General features: G+C 42.0%; 1 protein-coding gene across 2 annotated transcripts; it reads left to right on the plus strand.

The window, feature by feature from the left end:
* Nucleotides 1-1,662: 1,662 nt before the first annotated feature.
* MBD3 (methyl-CpG binding domain protein 3) lies at nt 1,663-19,950 on the plus strand. Of its 2 annotated transcripts, none has more exons than XM_068919773.1 (7): nt 1,663-1,790; nt 9,841-10,000; nt 11,470-11,607; nt 14,154-14,244; nt 14,715-14,892; nt 16,172-16,366; nt 18,057-19,950. In XM_068919773.1, exons 1-6 carry the CDS (start codon nt 1,735-1,737, stop codon nt 16,359-16,361), a joined length of 813 nt encoding a protein of 270 aa, XP_068775874.1. In that variant the 5' UTR covers nt 1,663-1,734; the 3' UTR covers nt 16,362-16,366; nt 18,057-19,950. The 2 variants fall into 2 exon arrangements, with proteins under 2 accessions (XP_068775874.1, XP_009673324.1); XM_009675029.2 differs by lacking the exon at nt 1,663-1,790 and adding an exon at nt 2,313-2,528.
* The last annotated feature ends 311 nt before the right edge of the window (nt 19,951-20,261 follow it).

Below are 20,261 nucleotides of genomic sequence, written 5' to 3' on the forward strand. Positions count from 1 at the left end.
TTAAATGCCTTTAGGGCAACAGAAAGCTCTATGTTGATTAAAGACACAGTCCCCACAGCCGTGTATCTTAAATATAACAATCTTCCTGTACAAAGCAAATATAACCCAGAATCTACAGATGCACCCAGCTCTTTGAAGTTGTTTTCAATTTGTACTACTTAGTCTAGACAACTTGAGCCCAGTGCACAGGGGACTCTGGGTTTCCTGCTCTTTGGACTTGTATGCGATGCACACATCTCACATCCTTCCTCGTGCTCCCTGCTGCTTTCCAAATAAGGGTATTTGAAACAAAAGAATGAGCATATTTAAAAAAAAAATAAGTACAACTACCATCAGCTTGTTACACAGATGTAGGCTGGAGGAAGCCCTGAGAGCTTAAGTAAACTAAGAAAGTTTACTGTCAGAAGGAATTAAGTGATGGCTGGAGTCATACCCACGCATACATCCTCAGGAGTGTGACAAGACTAGCTGATATTTGCAGAGTTTGAGTGCGCTCCAATAGTTGCTGCTGCTCTGAAGTACAAATCATGGTTGCTTCAGGACTGCAGATCCACGCAGGGTTCTTGACAAAAAACCTAGTATTTCATGTAATTGTTAAAAGAAAATAATTACTCTCAGTTACTTTTGAAGGCAAGGCTAACTTGCAGAACTTGTTGCTGAGTAATATGATTGAGACAAATGTCTTAGTGTTTTTCAGAATACAGATATTCTCATGGTTAGGAACACCTAACTGCCATAATGCAGTTAATAAGTCATATATTATCAAATCTTAGGTTTAAAGATGGATGGTAACCACCAGCTGGAGACAGAAACTCTCTCCCAGACGTATTGCATTATGGGATTAGGCAATATGTAGTATGTTGCGGTTTGCTATTACTCTTGGAACACGTGGCCGTGGCCAATATAATGGCAGTGGGCAACTAGACTGGTCTTTCCTAGATATCAGCTGACATGGTTTCATTATGTATCTAGTAAAAAGACACCTAATAAACTCTTGTCTAGTTATGGGGAAGGCTGAAGAGCACACAGCCCCACGTGCCACGCTGGTCCCACCTGCTAACAAAGCCCTGCCTGTGCTGGAGCCACACCACCATGGCCCATGGGAGTGGAAGGCGGGTGCTTGTCCTGGGGTTAGGCTGTGGGAGTGCCTCTGCTGTGATGCAGTGGCCTATGTTCCCGATGGCCCATCCTTGGGCCTGTGTCCTGAGTGGCGTCTCCATGGGACTATGTCCCTGGTGTCCTGTCTTTGGCCTTATGTTCTGGATGGCCTGTCCATGGGGGCACGTCCCCATGGGCATCGCTGTCCCCATGTCCTAGGTGGCTTGCCCATGGACCTGTGTCTTGAGTGACCTGTCCATGAGGCAACATCCCTGGTGGCCCATCCCTGGTGGCCACATCCCCAGTGCCCCATCCCTGTCCCCATGTCGTGGTTGGCTCAGCCCTGACCCCATGTCCCAGGTGACCTATCCATGGGCCTATATCTGGGGTGGCCCGTCCATGGGGCCACGTCCCCGGCCGCTTGTTCCGGGTGGCCCGTTCAGGGAGCCGTGTCCTGGCGGGCCGGGGCCGAGGGCAGCGCAGCCGCGCCGGCAGGGGGCGCCGCGAGCGGGGGCCGCGCCCCGGGCTGCGCTGCAGGGCCGAGGCTGCAGGGGGCGCGAGCGGGCGGGGAGGAAGGGGCGCGGGGCCGTGCGGGGCGCCGCTCCCTCAGTCCGGCCGGGGCGGGCGCGGGGGAAGATGCCCAAGGCGGCGCTGCCGGGACACCGAGGGGGCCCGCGGCGCCCGGCGCTGGGGTAAGGGCGGCTGGGGGGGCTCTAAAGGGGCCGTGTGGGGCTGAGGGGGGCGCGGTGGGGGAGGGGGCTCTGAGGGAGGCGCGGACTCCGCGTGGAGCCCGGGGGTCGCCATGGCGGCTCGAGGCGGCGGCGGGCTCGGCGCGGGGGCCGGGAGGTCGCCGCGGAGCTGGGGGCGGCCGCGGGCTCGGCGCGGCGGGGGGGTGGGGGCGGGGACGGCGTGCGCCAGTGCTCCCCCCTCCCCCGCCCGCGCGGGAAGGGACTATACCGCCGAGCCGTCCGCGGGCGGAGGGATCTGGGCGCCCCCGCCGTCCGCCCGGCGGGGAGGCGGGGCAACGGGCGCCGCGCCGGAGGGGGGGAAGGGGCGGGAGCGGCACGGCGCAGGCGGGGCCGCGCGGAGCGGAGCGGCTCGGCGCAGCGCGCTCGCGGAACAGCCGCGTTTGGGCGCGGGAGGCCGCGCGGGGGCGGCGGGCGGGTGCTGGGAAGAGCCTCGTCGAGCAGCGCCGCCCCTCGCGGGGGGCACGCGGAGCTGGAGCCTGGCGGCGGCGGCGGCGGCGGCGGGGGGAGAAGCGCGAGCGGCCGCCGCACGGAACAGCCGGCGCCCGGCGGAGGGAGGAGAGCGCGGCGGCCGGGAAGCGCCGGCGGAGGCGGCCGGGAGCCGGCGGGCGCCGCTCGGTGATCGCGGCGGAGCCAGGAGGCAGCGACGGCAGGCCGAGCCCCGGTGGAGATGGAGCGGAAGAGGTGGGAGTGCTCAGCCCTCCCGCAGGGATGGAAAAGGGAAGAAGTGACCAGAAAGTCGGGGCTCTCAGCCGGCAAGAGCGATGTCTATTACTATAGGTGAATGTGCCATAGGGGGCCCGGGGGTGGCAGCGGGCGCGGGCCCGCTACCCTGCCCCGGCCATGTGCTCCGGTAGGTACCGCCGCTGGGCCCCAGAGGGCTCTAGGAGGCTGCTTTGCTGTAGCCCGGGTGCCCGTTGCAGTAGGGTGTCGGGGCAAGGAGGTGCTAGCCCTTTGGCAAAGGTCTCTGAGCCCGGGGGAGGTGTGCCGCTAGGCCCACGAGGCTTAGGCAAGCCGAGTTGGTGCGAAACAGTGTCTTAGGTGCTGTAGGGGAGTTGGGAAAGGCACCTGCCCCGTCAGATGTTTGTCTGTTGCTATAGGTGAATGTGCCGTGGGGGTTGGGAGCTGGCCCTGCCACTTTACTGTGCTTATCAGATGGCACGTTTGCATATATTAATAGACATCGCGAAGGTTGGGTGAGCATGCTGGCGGGAACCGCCTTCCCCTGTGCTATCTGTTGCCCTCAGACTGCTCTAAAAACAGTGCTAACAGTCTGGACCAATGTGTGTTACTATAGGTGTGGGTGTTATAGAAGCCCACTGAGCTGGGATTTGAGAAGGCTGAGGACTGTCTGCTATAATTACGTATTGCTGTTGGTGAATATGTCGTGAGATGAGCGCCGTTGGAAAGGGGTAGTAATCTTTTGGGAATGTCACTTACCCTTTCTGAGTGTTTTATGCCTACTAAGTCTAAACATTTTATGTCAAATAAGGTGTTTGCAGAGTAGCCAGTGTATCAGAGGGAGTAGCTGTCTGCCTCCTTGGAGCTGTATCTGTTCCTTTTCCTATATATTAGGGAATTTGGAGTAGGGGGAAGAAAGCACTTTGCCTGGTTACAGTGATAGCTGTTGCTACAGATGAAAGTCCAGGGGGAGAACTCAGCCTGCACAGCCAAAACAAGATGCATTAGCCTGTGTATGTTGCTACTGGGGGAAGCATATGGTTGGGGAGCTGCTTGCTCTGCCTAAAGAGTTTCTATTAATATAATTGTATATCTCATATGGCTGTAGGTGGGCCATATGGATCCTTCTTGCATCCCTAAGAGACAATCTCCACTGCACCCATGAGCTGTCCGCCACCTAAGAGCGATGTGTGAGGCTTGAGTCCATCTGGAGTTGGAGGAGTGTAGCAGAAGTTAACGTGCTGTCCTTATCTGGCCTTAATGGTCAATGAGATATATGCTATCTGCACCATGTTAGCTTTCATTTTCACAATCAAATTATAATTTTGAATATAATGTTCCATGCTGAGCAGTATATAAACTGAAGAATTGTCATCTTAATGAGTCTAAAGCTGGAAGTGTCTGCTCTCCTGTTGCAGCCTAGGATCTCTGCAGGAAGAAGAAAAGACCACCTGTAGCAGCTAGAGGAGATGCAGCTGAAAACATACAATATCCCTATTTTTTCAAGAGCTTATTTCATTTGTAAAGTTGTGGTCTCAGAGCTGAAATTAAAAAAAGAGGGGGAGACAGGCCAAGTAGCATATTTTTATTTCCCAGTTATAATGGATTTTCCCTTTATATCAATTTGGACCAAGATCAAAGGTATAATGTGGCCCTGCTGCAGTAATTTTTGGTTACTGTTGCATTTTGCATTACCTCAGAGTGGAAAATGTGTGTGTAGCAATTTATTAATACCTCTGCTATTTCTGTTTTCTGTTTACCTGGCTCAGCTGCTAGGAACATATAGATGCATTCAGTGTTTGTAAAAGTTGCATGCATAGTTTCACGTTCAAATTAATTGGAAACAAGCTCTCTCATGTGCAACCAGTCTTAAGAATTAACACCAATCCGAGGTGAACAGCAGTGGGATGGCAGTTACCATGACATGCTCTGAAGCATTGTTCAGGGCTAGTGTGTTTTATGTTTGGAAGTTTTCTTTAGTAATCCTAAGTGCAAGAAGCATATGCTTTCTACACAAAAGTTTGCCTTCCCTTGAATATGAATCTGTTTCGAGAGGTAAGACAAATGCTTTAATGTGAATATGTTCGACCTGTCAGATGTGTGTCTGAATGTGCCTGGTGACTGGCTGGAAATTAAACTCTAGTGATGTAGTCCATGGTTAGAATTTTAGAAACACTCCTAGTAATCTCTTGCTTAGCAGTAGTTGATTGGGCAGAAACTTTTTTTGCTAGAATCTGTTGTTTTGCCTATTTGAGATTTTAAGATTTGGGAAGATCAGGAGGGTACCGGTGGCCAGTTTGGAGCTTTTGGGCCGAGTTCAGGGTGAGCAAGGTAAGTGCAGATACAGAGGGTTTACTTCAGATTTCAGGAAAGGAAGCCTGTCATGAGTTTTGTGAAGCAGCAGGTTGCCTTTGAAAGAGTTTTGACTAGAAAAGCTTTCCTCCCTATTTGTTCCCACTTACAGAAAGGAGTTGCTTTGTATGGCAATCTTTTTCTTCATAATACTTTCTATTAGATGCTCTGACATCAAACTTTTGTGATGTTTTGCTTTGTTGTTCATCTCTGGTTCAAGAAGTTATAGGCATGTCAGTGCTAAACAGCTGGATAAACTCTTTACTAGCTGAAGCTTATTTTAGTGTGGATTTCTTACCTATGCAGCACCTACATAAAAAGTTCAGAAAAATGTTTTTCAACAAACAAAAATCTCTTGGTCCAAATACTTTTTTTCCCCTCAATTGAGGAGAGTGAATTTCCTGAGAGCATCCTATGCTCTTTCTATTATCCAAAGCTCCTAAAGTGAAACTCTTACAATTCCTGAGATAGGCCTTATAAAAATGGATGCTTATAGTTGGGTTCGTTACTCCGTTACAGGACTGCCGTTCAGATTTTTATTTGTCAGTGGGGTGGTATGTTTCTAGGAACTTGAGAGTTCCTACGTATATATTCCCTTAAAGTTTTTTGTGGTTGGAGACTATTTTCTTTACCAAGTTACTGAACAAAGAAAGGCTCATTACTGGCAAGAGCAGGGTGCATCCTTTCCATGCTGCTGCTGGTAGCAGTTATGGTCCTCAGTGTGCCTGTAAATATTTAGGATAGATGTGGTGGCAAAGAACAGCTAGTAGCTACCAAAGGCTACTCTGGTATTGGTGGATGAGTAGAGGGCGCCAGTGTACTGAGGAACCTGGAAACATCTGTATGCAAATATGCCATTAAATGCATAAAGATGTGCGGTGGATTATCACAGTAGTGGGTTGAAAAGGTCACCTGGTGATTAGTGCTTTTATGTGTCTTTATGGGTGGGTGAAAGCTATGAATATGTATGTTGGAGTGTGGGAACACAGGCAGATTTATGGCTTGTTAGGGATACTGCAACCGGTAATTACATAAAGATACACTGCAACCACTAATCCCTCTCTCTCTGTGTAATTTGTTTCCTAGAAAAGCAGGTGTACCTTCAAATAGAAGTATAGTGAAGACCAGGGATATATACTGTTATGAATAGCCTCTTGAACTGACAGGAGGGTTGCGTTCTCCTGGAGGTGAGATAGCGAGATGTGCAGCACCTTTTATACTAAGCTAAGAGCTTGTAGATTTGCACTGTAAGACAAGAGTTTGCTGTAGAAGAGGGCAGTGTGGACTGCAAATACTAAGGTACTTGAATAGGTTAGTGAAGAGCTGCTTTTGCAGGAGAGAGCGCAACTTTTTTAAAAAACAAACAAACATATTTTGTGTTAGACCCATCATTCCATACTAAGGAAACGAGGTTTTAAGCGTATGCTTTTGATTATCCTTTTTACCTAGGTTATTACTGACTCCCTTTCTTTAAAAAGCAGACAACATCTGGGTTGATTTTGTCTTTTTTTGTCTTTTGTCCTTAGCTTTCCAAGTTCTTTGAATCTGGCATATGCTAAATGGGGAGAGAAAAAGGGGAGGAGATTTCTTTAATAAGGCGGGGGGAGGGGAAGGGACTAGGCTTGTAGTTGGTTTTCTTAAGAATATAAGGCACCGGAACAAAGGGTGAGCTGCACATGGAGAGCAGACACCTGGCAGTGGCTGACTGCTGAATAGGCTGCAATGCATTCATCTTAATCTGCACCCAAAAAAAGTCCCTGAATAACAAACGAAGGTTTCTTAGGTTTGGTAATACTGCCCTTCCTTTCTGTTTGGTTTTGTTTTGTTAATGCTGAGGCAGGCTGTGCAAACAGATAATGTGTTGCATCTTTTGATGGACAGGCATGTAAAATCACTTGTAACTTTGCAGTTGCTTCCCTTTTTTTAGTAAGTGGTGAAGTGTAAAAGACCTTAATCTGTGAACTAAGTATAGTGCACACCCAGTAGCAGTACCTGCGGTACTGTTTTGAAGAGGTTGATTTTTTTTTTTTTTTTTTTGCAAGTTTACATGAAAACTTTCCTTCCAGGTCTCTCAAATCTATGTGCATCAAAAAATATTAATGTAGAAAAAGCCTTCAAATATTTCACTCTGCAGTGGAAGCAGAGGAATTTCACATTTTGAGCTGTCCTATGATGTTGAAGAAAACACACAAGCATTTTAATGCCTTTCAGATTCCATAAATGCTGCTTCACCCTTTTTGTCTGTTATGACTTACAGCAAGTATGAAAAAACTTTCCTGCTGCTCAAGTTTTGTAGGGCTTTTTGGCTTTTTTTTGTTTATTTTTGACCCTCTTAGGTACCTGTTGCTTGCCTCAATGGCCATGCCAAGCTGAGCATGCTCCTGAGCTGCCCCAGAGCAAACCACTAAGTTTCTCTCTGTTTGTTTTTGCTGAGTAAGTTTACTATTGGCTTTCAGTTGTAGCTTATTTCTCTGCTCTGCCATTGTTCAGGTAAAGCTGGATATAGTTGCCTTTTTTCAAGGCATGCAATCAGAATAGAAGTTTTTCTTCTTAATGCTTTAGTGCTCTTTTTTTTGGGCAAAGCTCTCCAAAGAAGAGCTAGGACTCCAAGTCATTTTAGACATCTTATTTGTAGATGTTTCTCAGTTCTAAGTTGATTTGGAGCAGCTTTTCAATTTGTTGTAAAATTATTAGATTGCTGATGATAGGGAACACTGCCATTGTCAGGTGTGCAAAAGTGTTTATTATATCTGTTGCATCTTGGAAGCTTCAGCCACCCTTAAAAAGCAATCACAAAACTACTTTTGTGCTTTTTATTTTTCATATCCTGCTATGAGTTGTTCTTGGCAGGTAAAACTGAATTAGGCTTCGATCCCAAGAAATGATAGGCCCATTCATGGCCCTTTCTGATATGCTAAAATAAAAAACTTATGGCTGCGTTCATTTAAAATATTATTATCTCTAAGTATATCTGGCTCTGTTGTTCCAGAAGCTGCCTTGCACTTTTAGGCAAGAGAACAAGATGCTTGCCATCTCAGCACAAACCAGTGTGGTATATTATTTTCAATTAATAATGGTGGATTTCTGTTGAGACACTAAACCATAAATTGGCGCTGAAGATACTGGGAGAGGAAGCAGTGTCATATTTTTCACATAGAAGAAACTTATCTTTTTGACTTTGTTGACAGCAATGATGGCTTTGGCCTAAAAGCTGTTGGAGTTAGTTTTTCCTCTTTCTGGGTCAAGGCATATAACTCTTGTTATATTTTGAAGCTGTGGCTTCACATTTGAAGTGAGGATGCAGTCTCTGTTCCTCTCTGTTTATTTCTGCTTCAGTGTCATCTTCTGGACTGAGTATTTGTGAACCTCACAGTGAACTGGCCCAGCTGAAGAATATCCAGCGATAACATGTTTCCTCCTCTTCTCCCTGCCCCTTAAAGCTAGAATATTTTCCCGACCTGGTTAACTGCATCTGCATGAATGCTTTCATGCTTGCACCATATGTGTGGGAGGGATAGATGTAGGGCAGGATAAGAAGCTAGGAGCAACCAGGGCCAGGACCTTCTCTGTCATTGAGATCTAACAGAGTATGTGACCTTATATTTTCAAAATGAGATTCTCAGTAGATCAAGAGCTGAGGGTATTTGTAGGCTATTGAGTAAGCCTGCTTCTGTGGGATTTATCTGGAAAAAATATTATAACACTATTGATCTCTCTTTAAAAGTATGTGTGTGTGTGTATGTATGTATGTGTGTATATATATATATATATGTATATATACATACACACATACACACACACACACACACACACACACACACAGTGAAAAAATAAGGAACATTTTTAGTCATAAAATACCTTTCACCAAACTAACCTGTGTATAGTACAACAGAAGTATATGGAGTGAGCTTTTACCAGGCTTGTACTAAGGGTGTATATGCAAGTTGCCTAATTGATACATAGTGGTGTCCTTGGCTTGCCAGAAAAGAAAATATTTAAAGATGCATCAAAAACAGAAATGAGAGAAATTGTTATTGAGGCATTGTTTTGATGCTAAATGAGAACTTTAAAAGTACTTTGTGCTTGTTGTCTGTTTAGTTTTACACTGCAGTCACAGTGTTGACTTATGTCTGCTTTGTGCATGAAATATATATATTCATTTAGCAGTTCTTTTTGTAGTAACACGAAAGTGTGTGTTATATTATTAAAAAGAATGAAGAAGTTGGAGCAATTTGTATCTGCTTGCCAGGTTGTAGTCCATCACACATAATCAGATGCTTATAAAGAACCTCTCTTCTGTTTTGCCTTTAATGCAGAGTTTGCTAAGGTTTTGACCTTTACTTTGTTGTTAATTAAACTTTGTAGTTCTTTACTTTGTAGCTTGTCAGCAGCTGACTTCCTTACTTTCTACTTACTCCTTAATACTGTCTTATCCTGAAATAAGATGTTCAGAGCGCTACCAAAGACTTGTAATCAAGGCTGAATGTACAATTCCAGGAGGGAAAAGGAGTTTGAGGAGATGTTTGTGGTGCTAGTCAAACGTAACGCTCCTATGAGAAGAAGCTGTGCTTGAAAATGGGTATTTATTATTTGAGACAATTGAGCAATAAGAGCTTTTGTGCAGACATCTTCCATTTCAGTACTCGTGTGCATTATGCTACGTTAATTTATGCCTGGACTGAATTTTGCTCTTTACTTATAAAAATATTTGAACAAATTCTGCACTTAATTCGTCTTTTCCCCAGGAATCATGAAAAGGACTTGACATGAATGCATTGATATCCATCTGGAGTTGAACGTGAACTGAGAAAGGGGGACTTCACTCTTGGAAGTTTAGTGTTTGTCTTCCCTCATGAAAGAATTGAAACTTGCCTCTCTTCTATGTTGCAACTAGCACTGCTACCTAATGAAGTCCAGAGAGTTTTAATCTTTCTCCTTATTTCTTTTCTATTTTTTTTTTCAGCCCAAGCGGTAAAAAGTTCCGAAGCAAGCCCCAGCTGGCCCGTTACCTGGGGAGCTCCATGGACCTGAGCACTTTTGACTTCCGCACAGGAAAAATGTTGATGAGTAAAATGAACAAGAACAGACAGAGGATGCGCTACGACTGTTCTAACCAAGCCAAAGTAAGCCTGAGATGCAGTGGAAGCTTTTGCCTCTCCATTTGTTATTGTACTGGCCATACTGCTTCTCAGAACGATGTCTGTGAGAGCATGCAAATTTAGCATTTTTGAATTAATGCTTTAAACTGAAGTCGTATGATACAATGTCTCTGTTGTGGGGTGTTGGACAAACACTGCAATTCATTGATTCTTCCGCAGTACTGATACCATGAAAAATAGTGCGATACTACTAAATCTTTTGTACAGAAGAGTTGGAGATAGGACTGGAATCTTTCTCTCCTTCTGTAACTTGCCAGCCAGGCAGATGGTGGAGGCTAGGACCTGTTCCTTGGGGATTTTCACCCCTTAATGGAGACTGCGGTGCAACAGAGCGCTGGGATTCCCTTCTCTTCTTTTACCTCCTTGGAATGCAAGATCACCTTGTCTGGCACAGTCTCCTCCAGAACCACAAGTCTCCAGTTTGCTCTTGTGACTATGCAGCAGCTCCACTCTGCTCTAGCATTTTGTTTGGGGGAGGAGGGAAGTGTGATGCTGGTCAGTAAGAATGAAGAGGTAATGCAGCCTACCTCAAGCAACTTTCTAGAGTTATTGGTAGGCCATGCTGCTTTCTCAGCTTTGGCATTGATCTAGGGAGAGAATGCTTTTCAGGCAGTAAGGTGAGGAGACGAGAGTGTAGCAAGGCCTATTTGCAGAGCAGAATGAAGAGTGTTTTTGACCCCTAATAATTTTGATTGTTGTGGTTTAATAATGATTATAGTACTATTGTGACATTGGTATATTGCCTCTCTGACTAAATTGGCTTATGTCATTCCTGAGTATTTGCAACAGAAGCTGAAAACTTTTCAGAGACCAAAAGTTCATTTGGTGTTTGTGCACCCAGAAAATAGTGAAAACTTGATTTTTATCAGCCCTGTTAAAAACTGAGCTTAAACTGAGATTTTAGCTTTTAGATTTGATGTGCTTTAATTGTTAAGATCTAAAGGTAAAAGAGCAATCAAGATTTCCACTGCATTGTTGTGTTTATTGGCACCCACAAATAAATTTAAACAGGCTTTTAGGATGTTTTCTGGATTCACAAGCTGTTCTCTTAATTCTATATAATAATTTTTGTAGTTATTATAAACTGGGTTTTAGTGATCCAAAGGTGACTTGTCATATTAAAATGCTAAAGCAAATTCAGCCTTCTGTCAAAATTAGGGAAAACAAGTCAGAATTTAAACCAGTATGTATAAACTTATAATGAGAGGAATCAGTGTCTTAATTGAACGTGAAAGAGTGGGAAACTTAGTTAAAATTTGAAGGTAGTAAGGCATTTATAACAGTCTAAGTGATATGGCTGGAACATCAGACAAGTTTTCAAGTACAGAAATGCTTCTTTTCACCATTATATATTTTTCTTAGCTTTAGTAGCATTTAGACAAACTGAAAATATTTTGTGTCTTTTTTCCCCTCTTTTTGCTTGAAATTTTTAGGGCAAACCTGATTTGAATACTGCACTCCCTGTCAGACAGACAGCCTCCATATTCAAACAGCCTGTCACGAAGATTACAAACCATCCCAGCAATAAGGTGAAGAGTGATCCTCAGAAAGCTGTGGACCAGCCCAGGCAGGTAAGGTTTCCAGCTTAGTAGCTACTTTTCCAGAGCTAAGATATTTTGTTTCTGTTGTTCAGAGGGTCACATAATAAAACAGTTTAATTTTGTGACACTACACAAATGTTCCATGACAGTTTGAAGTCTCTGAGATTTCAAAAAGAACAGTTTATAGTAATCTCAGCTTTTAAAATCAAAACAAAAAGCATTTCCAGTATATAGTTAATGTGCTGTCTGCACTGTTTTGTAACTAGATTCCAACCTTTGTTAGGTCACAATTTCAATGCAGTTAAAACTGCATTTCATTGGTACTGAAATCAAGTCTATCTACAAATTTAAACAGAAGTCATAGCCACTTTAGGGCACACTTGCATTATAATTAGAATCACTGCCAAATGTTCCAATTGTATAAGGATTCTGTGTTTCAAGAAATCCCTGTTCTAGTATAGACTAGAGAGTGGGGCTTCTGATGTGCTAAGAGATTGCACCCCCCATGGACCTTTTCTTAAATTGGTATCTCATTGATAATTAACTCTACCTGTATGAATAAGGTCAGAAATTCATTTGGAATGTCCTTATTAAGTATAAAGTCTTTTTTTTTTCCTAATTGTACTATGTATTTGCAAACAAGAGAATACAGCAAAATTAAAGGAAATCTTTCAGCTTAATTTACTAGTTAAAGGATGTAAAAAGTATGCTTAGGAACAAACTTAGCTTTGAAGTTAAGGCATTGGTAAAAACAAGGCTTACGTATTCAAAGCAGTCTTTGGAAGGCATTCTCATTTCATTAGTTTTACCTGGAGCTAACAGCCTATCACCTCAGCCGAGCTCACAACAGGGATTCTCTGAACCTTCCTGTACTGAGTTCATCTTTATATCTGTTGGAAACTAGGTATTCAGCTTCATTAGTCTGTTCGGACAGTGTCATCTTCATCAGTTATCAGTATATTTTGAATTCTTTCAGGTCTGATGGAGTTAAAATATACTGTATTCCAAGAGGAATATGGTTTCATTAAAAAGAAAAACATTGATGACTTTCCTCAAACTTCAAAAGTATCTTTCTGAAGTGAGATTTAGGATGTGTTTGAAATGATTTTTTTTTTTTCTAAAGGCAAGATGGGGGGTTTTTAGCACGTTTTCCTAAGGGAGTGGGGCATGTGCCTTCGTAGTGTTGGTTCTCCTCCTGTAAACCCTTTGGCTTGGTAAGACACTAAAAGGGGATGCTAACAATACCCTTTTCATGTGTGTTTTACAAAAAATGAATTGGGTAGAGACTTGTATTCCTGTTGAGGGAAAAAGTGATACGTGAGTACAATCTGTATTAGACAACAAAGATCAGAGATGTAAATCTGGCCTCTGTAGTTCTGCTGCTCACATTAGCTGTTGTAGTGCAGCTTTTTAGCCTCTAATGTTTGTGTGTTCCATATTTAACCTTTTCTCTTTTTGCTTTTATGACAACATCAGAGTATACGTATATGTGTATGTGTGTACATATACTTTTTTTTTATATTTCACTTTGTATTATATAGCATGGAATAGGGCAAAGTTACTCTTTCTTGCATCATTCTCTGCGTTATACATCTAAGAGTCTGTTAAATCAGAGCTTTAAAATAGTTTACCGGACCACAGTATATTGTAACCTCTGGTCAACTGAATCCAGATGTTTGCTCAGCTTTTCAAAGCAGTGCTAAACCCTGTCATGCACTTAGGTGAATAATAAGCCGTTTGAAAGTCATAGGCTAGAGGATATCCAGCCTGTCTCTTTTGGCTTTGATTGTCCTTATTCCCTTGTTAGGAGCTGACAGTCAGAAAAGTAATAGGGGTTGAGTTGTGCTTTGGTGATGTAAAAAGGGGACGCATGTGGACTGGGGTAAATTCTTGGTTTCTCAAAATCTAGATAAAGTTGCTCTGTTGCAGGAGAAAATGATGCTTTAGCTATTCATTGATCATCCTTATACATATAGATTGAGAGTTGAACATACATGTTTTTGTAATATTGTCTGTCTTCCTACCAAAACAGAAGGACTCACTTGTTTTGAGCACAAGTTTGAGAAAATCTGTAATTCAGAATACCAGGAAGAGCTAGACATGGTTGTTCTCATGAGAAAATACTGCAGAGCAATAAAATAATGCTTTACCTTAGAATGAGCTAGGGTATAGTTGTCACATTCTTTAACTTAAATTCTGTGGCGTATGTGAGACAGCAAAATAGGACTAGTAGTCTAAAAGAACTGTCCCTTGTTATGTGTGCTCTGATGGAAGAAAACAAGTGTTGCCTTACTGTTGCAGTTCAGAAGCAGAAAGAAGCAGTACCAAAGTAAGTACCAAACCCTGGAGGAAAAGAAAATCTCTTTTAAGGCAATAAATCAGGACAGAGATGTTGTGAGATTGATTCTATGTTGGTAATGAGGATTGCTCTCTGTCTTTGAACATGTCTTCTATAGTAAATCAAATTTAAAATTGTCTGCACCAAAGTTCTTCCCTTTTTATAGTAGCAGGTGCTTTGTGTGGTTGTCAAATCCATTTCTCTGTTTTGTACCAATAAACACTTTCTTTGATGTCAGCTCTTCTGGGAGAAGAAATTAAGTGGACTGAATGCTTTTGACATTGCAGAAGAGCTGGTGAAAACAATGGACCTTCCAAAAGGTTTACAAGGTAATTGGAGTCTGCTCTTAACTCTAGGGGTGGCATTTTGATATCAATCAATGGTGATCTAAAGGTATTGTGTTTGACCTGCTTGTTCTGTGGTGTTCTTTAGTTGTGTGGACCATTTCAGCTTCAGCAGCAACTGTTAGTGCTCTGGCTAGAAGACTTGCATGTCTTTCATCCAGAGGGTATACTGAAGCATAGTGAGAAAAAGTGGCATAGTTTCTTGTCTTTTTTTATTTTCCAGAAGCAGTGCCTGTTTAAACAGCTCTCTTTTGCAAGTTGATTTTTATGTAACAGAATGAGGAATTGATCTAGGTTTAAATAACCTTTGAGACAGTCAAACCAATGTTAGAAGTGTTCAGGATTAAGACTTATGTTGTACTAACTTCTCTAAATGACAGTCCACAACTTTGCCCATTGATTCACTGTTCTTTAACTTGTGTAATCTTGGTTGTCTTTTTTCCTCCTGCTTATAGGAGTTGGCCCTGGTTGCACTGATGAGACCCTTCTGTCTGCTATAGCTAGTGCTCTGCACACTAGCACTATGCCCATCACTGGACAGCTCTCTGCTGCTGTAGAGAAGAATCCTGGAGTTTGGCTAAACACGTCACAGCCTCTTTGCAAAGCATTTATGGTGACAGATGAGGATATTAGGTATTAACTAGAAATATCAGTTTCTTCCCCCCCCTCTACCTCTCCCCCCCTTTTTTTGTGTGTGGTATAACTATACCCCCTTTTTTCAATGGCAAGTTTAAATGTCTGATAGAGGACTACGGCTCATTGAATTAATTTGAATACTACTTATGAAGGGTAGAAAATATTCTTATACAAAGTTGCTCTCATACAGGCATGTACTGTAAGCCTCTTATTACTATTTTTTTATTTTGACCATGCTCAGTTGTTCTAAGGTGTCAGGCTTCATACCTGTATTTTTCACGTCAAAGCATGTTGTCTTGCATTGGAAAAGGTACCTGAGTTTGAGTAACTTTGGTTAAGGCACCTCTAAAAAAGAAGGGGGGAAGAACCCTAAACAGTGCAGTTCTTTTCACCATTCCAGTCTGGTCTAATTAATTGCATTGGGGATCCCAGTTAACATTTTTTGCACTTAATACTTTATTTAGCCCTGTGATGACACATAAGAATAAACTGCTGTTATGGCAACAAACAAGGATGTAGTTTATTTAGATGTAGCTTGCTTTCAGTAACAAATGACGTTGCTGAATCAAGGTTGGTCAAAATTCAGCTTTAAGCAGATGATAATGTATTTTGTATGTTCAGATCTCTAACTTGAAATTGCACTACTCTGCATCCATTAACATTGTACAAAAGTAGAAATTGTTTTATTTGCTAAGTAAATCTTTTTGAATTTACAAGATGTTTGACCAGGAAAAACTGTCTGTTTATAACTTTCTGATTTCCTGTGGCTGGGATAGCATAGGTGTCCCATAAGCCATAGATTGTTGATCCCCTACTTTACAACTTTGACATAAAAGTAGCTGTAAAACTTAAGATTGTGACTCAAGATGAGAATGAGCAGAAAAACTGAAATCAGAAATTTAATTTTCTCCAGTCTGAGTTTTAGAAATCTGAGCAGAGTAGGTTGAAATTTTCTCATTTAAAACTATATTAGTGATAATAACAAAAAAGGACTTGAGTCAGCTGCTAGATTAAGTCATTTTCAGGCAAAATTAAAAATGATACAATCAATATTAAGGACTCGTAATAGAAAATGCTGGCCAACCTTAATATGTTTATTTCAACTTCACTTAAAATATAACGCAGGGCAATGTTTTTACAGTGTCATTCTTCTTATAGAGGACTTTTTAAAAATCATACTTTCCTGCCCAACCTCATGCATGAGGGATTTAAGATTCTTTTCCCCCAAAGTTGACAGCTTTGAGAATTAATGCGAGTATTCATTGATTTGGGGCAGGAAGCAAGAGGAACTAGTGCAGCAGGTGCGAAAGAGGCTGGAGGAAGCCCTTATGGCTGACATGCTTGCCCATGTAGAGGAAATAGCAAGAGATGGGGAAGCTCCTTTGGAGAAAGAAGGAGGTGAGGAAGAAGAGGAGGAGGAGGAAGAGGAGGAGCAAGACCATGACCAGGAGATGGAGAATGTATAGTCCAGGTAATATGACAACTTCTTTTCTCACCTTAAACTGTACTGACTAGTGTTTCATTGAAGGTAGGAATATTTTCAAAGGGAATTTTAGTATATATTGACAAAATTTTGTTTTCTAGCACACACTTTTAAAAGTGAAGTAGCCATTCTATCAGGCAAAAATCAAATATTTTGATGGGTATGATGTCAGGTTAGTGTTTACGTTGTCCATGAGTATTCTGTGTTATATTAGATGGGCTAAATGTATAGCTAGAATGCATGTGTAAGTACTTGAAGGTGAATCAGTTTTAAAAAATGTGTTGATATCTTCTAAGAGCAATTTGTTTTTCCACGTTTTCTTTTTTTACTTCCTGTGTTAACCAAGAAGATGCTGTGGGTGGGCAGGACAGCAGCCATCTTCTCATGTGTTTGTCCCCCCCCCCCCCCCCCCCCAAATCTGGCTTTTGCTTTCTTAATAAGCGTTTTCTTGCAGGCTGTGTTAGAGGGCACATTCGCAGAAATTCAAAGTTATATTTTTAGAGGGTACATTTGTAGAAATTCAAAGTGATCTTCTTAGAAAGGGTAACCTGACTATCAAAAGAGGGAAACTGCTGAAATACATTATATGTGGCAGGAATTTATAAGATGAAAATAACAGAAAAATGCAGTTTCTCACAATCTGGAAAAAATGCAAGTTTAAGACCATTTAACAGTAGTAACTACAGGATTCGCAGAAATGGGCCTTTATGTTGTGCTGCATCCCTCCTTCAAAACAATACACCCTTTTGATAATTTAAATATGTCTGACTTCCACTTGTGGAACTTTCTAAAGGTGCAATTTCAATTTTATTATCTCAAAAACTTAAAATAGATGGGAAGAGTAAATAATTACTGTGTAGTAATTCAGAACAAAAGCAGAGGTACGATCTTCAACTCTACAAATAAGGCCAAGCCAGTATACACTGCTGAAGTTCTCTTACATGTTGCACTAGGATGGGGACAGAGTGAGTAATGCTGTGAAGCAGGATGTTCCTTTGCTGTGTTAATTTTGAAGTAACCCTAGCTAGGAGTGCTATGTATCATCAGCAGAGCTCATGCAATGAGATGAAAACAGACCTCATTGATTTTTATTTTTGCTTGTTTTAAGTCTTACCCTAAGAAAAGCAATTAGTGTTCTGTCACTGAAATGGGATAGCCAATACCCTCGATGCTTTGTTATGTAGGCTCCAGTTGTGCAAGCCTTTGAGGCAAGAAATGCGAATGTAGGGGGGGGGAAAGGGCATCTTAAGATGAATAGCAGAAGAAAAGCAAAGCTCCTTTGGAAGGAGCGACAGCTGTATTTCAGGATCAGGTGGAATTGGGAGTGATTTATGTTAACCAATCCTTTAAGCTGGAAGTCAGTTATAATTGTGATATTTGTTTGGCTTTTAGGAGATACCATCTTATATCTGGGTTCTCTTCATATTCCTGTTTTACTGCGTGATTAACGGTGGCTTTATTTTGGCACTAAGTGTCTTGCATTCCTTTCTACTACAAAGATCTGGCAATAGTAAAGAACCAGAACAAATTATCGACTGAAGGTGAAAAACAGGAAATAAAGAAATGGATATGTTACAGATCAACACTGGCAATGATGCTTTATTCTTTAAGAGCTCACTTGCTACAAAGGTATATCAGTGCGTATTAACTTACTAAGTCTTTTCTCTTTTTCTTCTAGGGAGTTCCATCTAAGAATTCCCAGTATAAACCCTATCAGCAGGGTCAGCACAACTATTTACAAAGCCAAGAGTGTCTGCAGAGTAAATTGAACCAACAATCCACCTTTACCTATGAGCATTTTTGATGTACGCTTCAGGAAAAGTTGAGAAGCTGATGGTTCATTAATTGCTGGGTAGTTTTGAAGATGGAACTTGACTAAACTCTACTCCCCCTCCTTTTTCTAAAGGGGTAGGGTAATGGGGAATACAAAAGTGGGAGGGACTAAAGGAATATAAAATGGTGGGAGGGGAGAATACTAGGAAATTTCCTGTCTTTTTTTTTTTTTGGTGGGTCAGTGATACTTTTTTCAGGCTTTTCTATCAAAGTACCTTTAATAGTGACCCATAAAAACAATTTTCTCTCTAATACAAGTGAGAGAGACACTGTTTCACTCCTCGGCTACTCTGCTGTAGGCTACCTGTTTGTACTAGACTGTAGGGAGGTCATCTTCTGTTGTGGATTGTCATTTCATATGTCAATTCAGGTCACTGAATTTCACTTTCCTCTCAAGACCACATTGGTCTTGAAGTGTAGTCTCAGAGATGAACTGCCAGTGCCTCTTTCATCTGAGGCTGGATGTGTAGGGCAATTTAGACTTGAGGAATCGGTCTTACATCAGTGGCAATCTGTTTTTATAGTTAGTTCCAGCACCACACTGAATGCGTTATCGTGCAAGTTCTCAATACAGAGTTCTGCGTATGTCTGAGCATAGCCTACTAGAGTTTTGAAGGTAAATATACCCACTCTATGGTATATTTTGCTTTGGTTTAAGTCTGGTCAGAAGGACCTTTTCAGCTCAGAATGGAAGGATGACTCATTTCTGACTGACAATGAGGAAATTTTCTTCCTTTCTCTTCTGGTGCCAAGAACCCTGACCTCTGTTTTTGAGAGTGTGGAGGGAAGGGAATCCATTCCAGTAGGTGTATCTACACTTCTACTTTCATGTGCAGTAGTATTCTGACCTCTTTTAAAAAAAACACAAAAGGAGAAAGGTTGATTTTTCTATAATTGATATCTAAAAATGAATCTAAAACTTTTTATTAAGTATTAAACCTTTCTTATTTGCATGTGCAGTGAAGTGGCCAGCATTTTTTTGTCCAAAAATGAAATGATGTGAAACCTGCCTTAATGTGTTTAAGTATTTGGCTTCACCATGGGTACCTTGATTGATTCCTCAGTCTCTTCTAGTACATCTGTGAGCATATTGGGGTAACTTGTGGCTAAAAACGGATTTATCTAGGAAGGATAGGGAGAGGGGAGGAAGATCAGAGTTTATAGTTTGGAGAATTTGTTGACTAGATTGCAAAAATTATTTTAGTCTTAGGGTATCCATTGCATAATTTATGCATGGAAGTCTCAGTTGAGAGTACAGTATAAAGTGGTGGATTACATATTGTGCCACTGACCAATTGTACAAGTTGTTGGTATCCCAAAACTTGGGGAAGAAAGTAGCTCCCAGAGCCTTTATGATGTAAGAATGATTAGCAATAACAGCAAGGGGGCCAGGAGAATTGCCTGGAAAGTAATAGCCTTTGGGAGTAGTTCAGCTTAGTGCTTTGAATAGGTTTAAGCTCCTTGAAAAACATCCCATGCCAAAGTGATTGATACGATGTTAACCTTTTTCTTAAAGATGTGAAAATACAAAAGCTCTTTGATATTGCTCATTTGGAGTACTGCAAGAAGACTGAATTGCACTTTGCTGCTGCTCTACCAGGTATTGCTTTGGGCAACCTTACCTGGTACAGCTGCCAGTGCAAATTACTTTCCTTTTTGAGCAGTCTGTTACGGTTATGAATCTGTAAATCTGTCCTCTTGTAATTCATTGTGTTGAATTAAATGTTTCTCACAACGTAGAGATGCTTCTTGTCTGTATCGAGCCCCTACTTGGAGTTTTTGTGCTATGCCACTTCCAGTTATCTCAGCAGAAAAAATCTTGTATTTTTGTCATGGGCTGTGTTCTGAGATTTGGACCTTGGTGTTTGGGACGCAGAAGAAGGGACTACAGAGTGAAACCTGTGGAAGGCCAGTCTTTCCTACTGCAGAGTCCTTCCATCTCCTCACTGAATAAGAGGCTTCCAAGGTGTCCTGTTGAAAGGGAAAGTTGCTGATAACAGTCCTCTGAATCTTATCTCTAGCAGATTATAGCCCATACCCAGTGGATCCC

Source organism: Struthio camelus, chromosome 26 (assembly GCF_040807025.1).
Source record: "Struthio camelus isolate bStrCam1 chromosome 26, bStrCam1.hap1, whole genome shotgun sequence".
Taxonomy (NCBI): domain Eukaryota; kingdom Metazoa; phylum Chordata; class Aves; order Struthioniformes; family Struthionidae; genus Struthio; species Struthio camelus.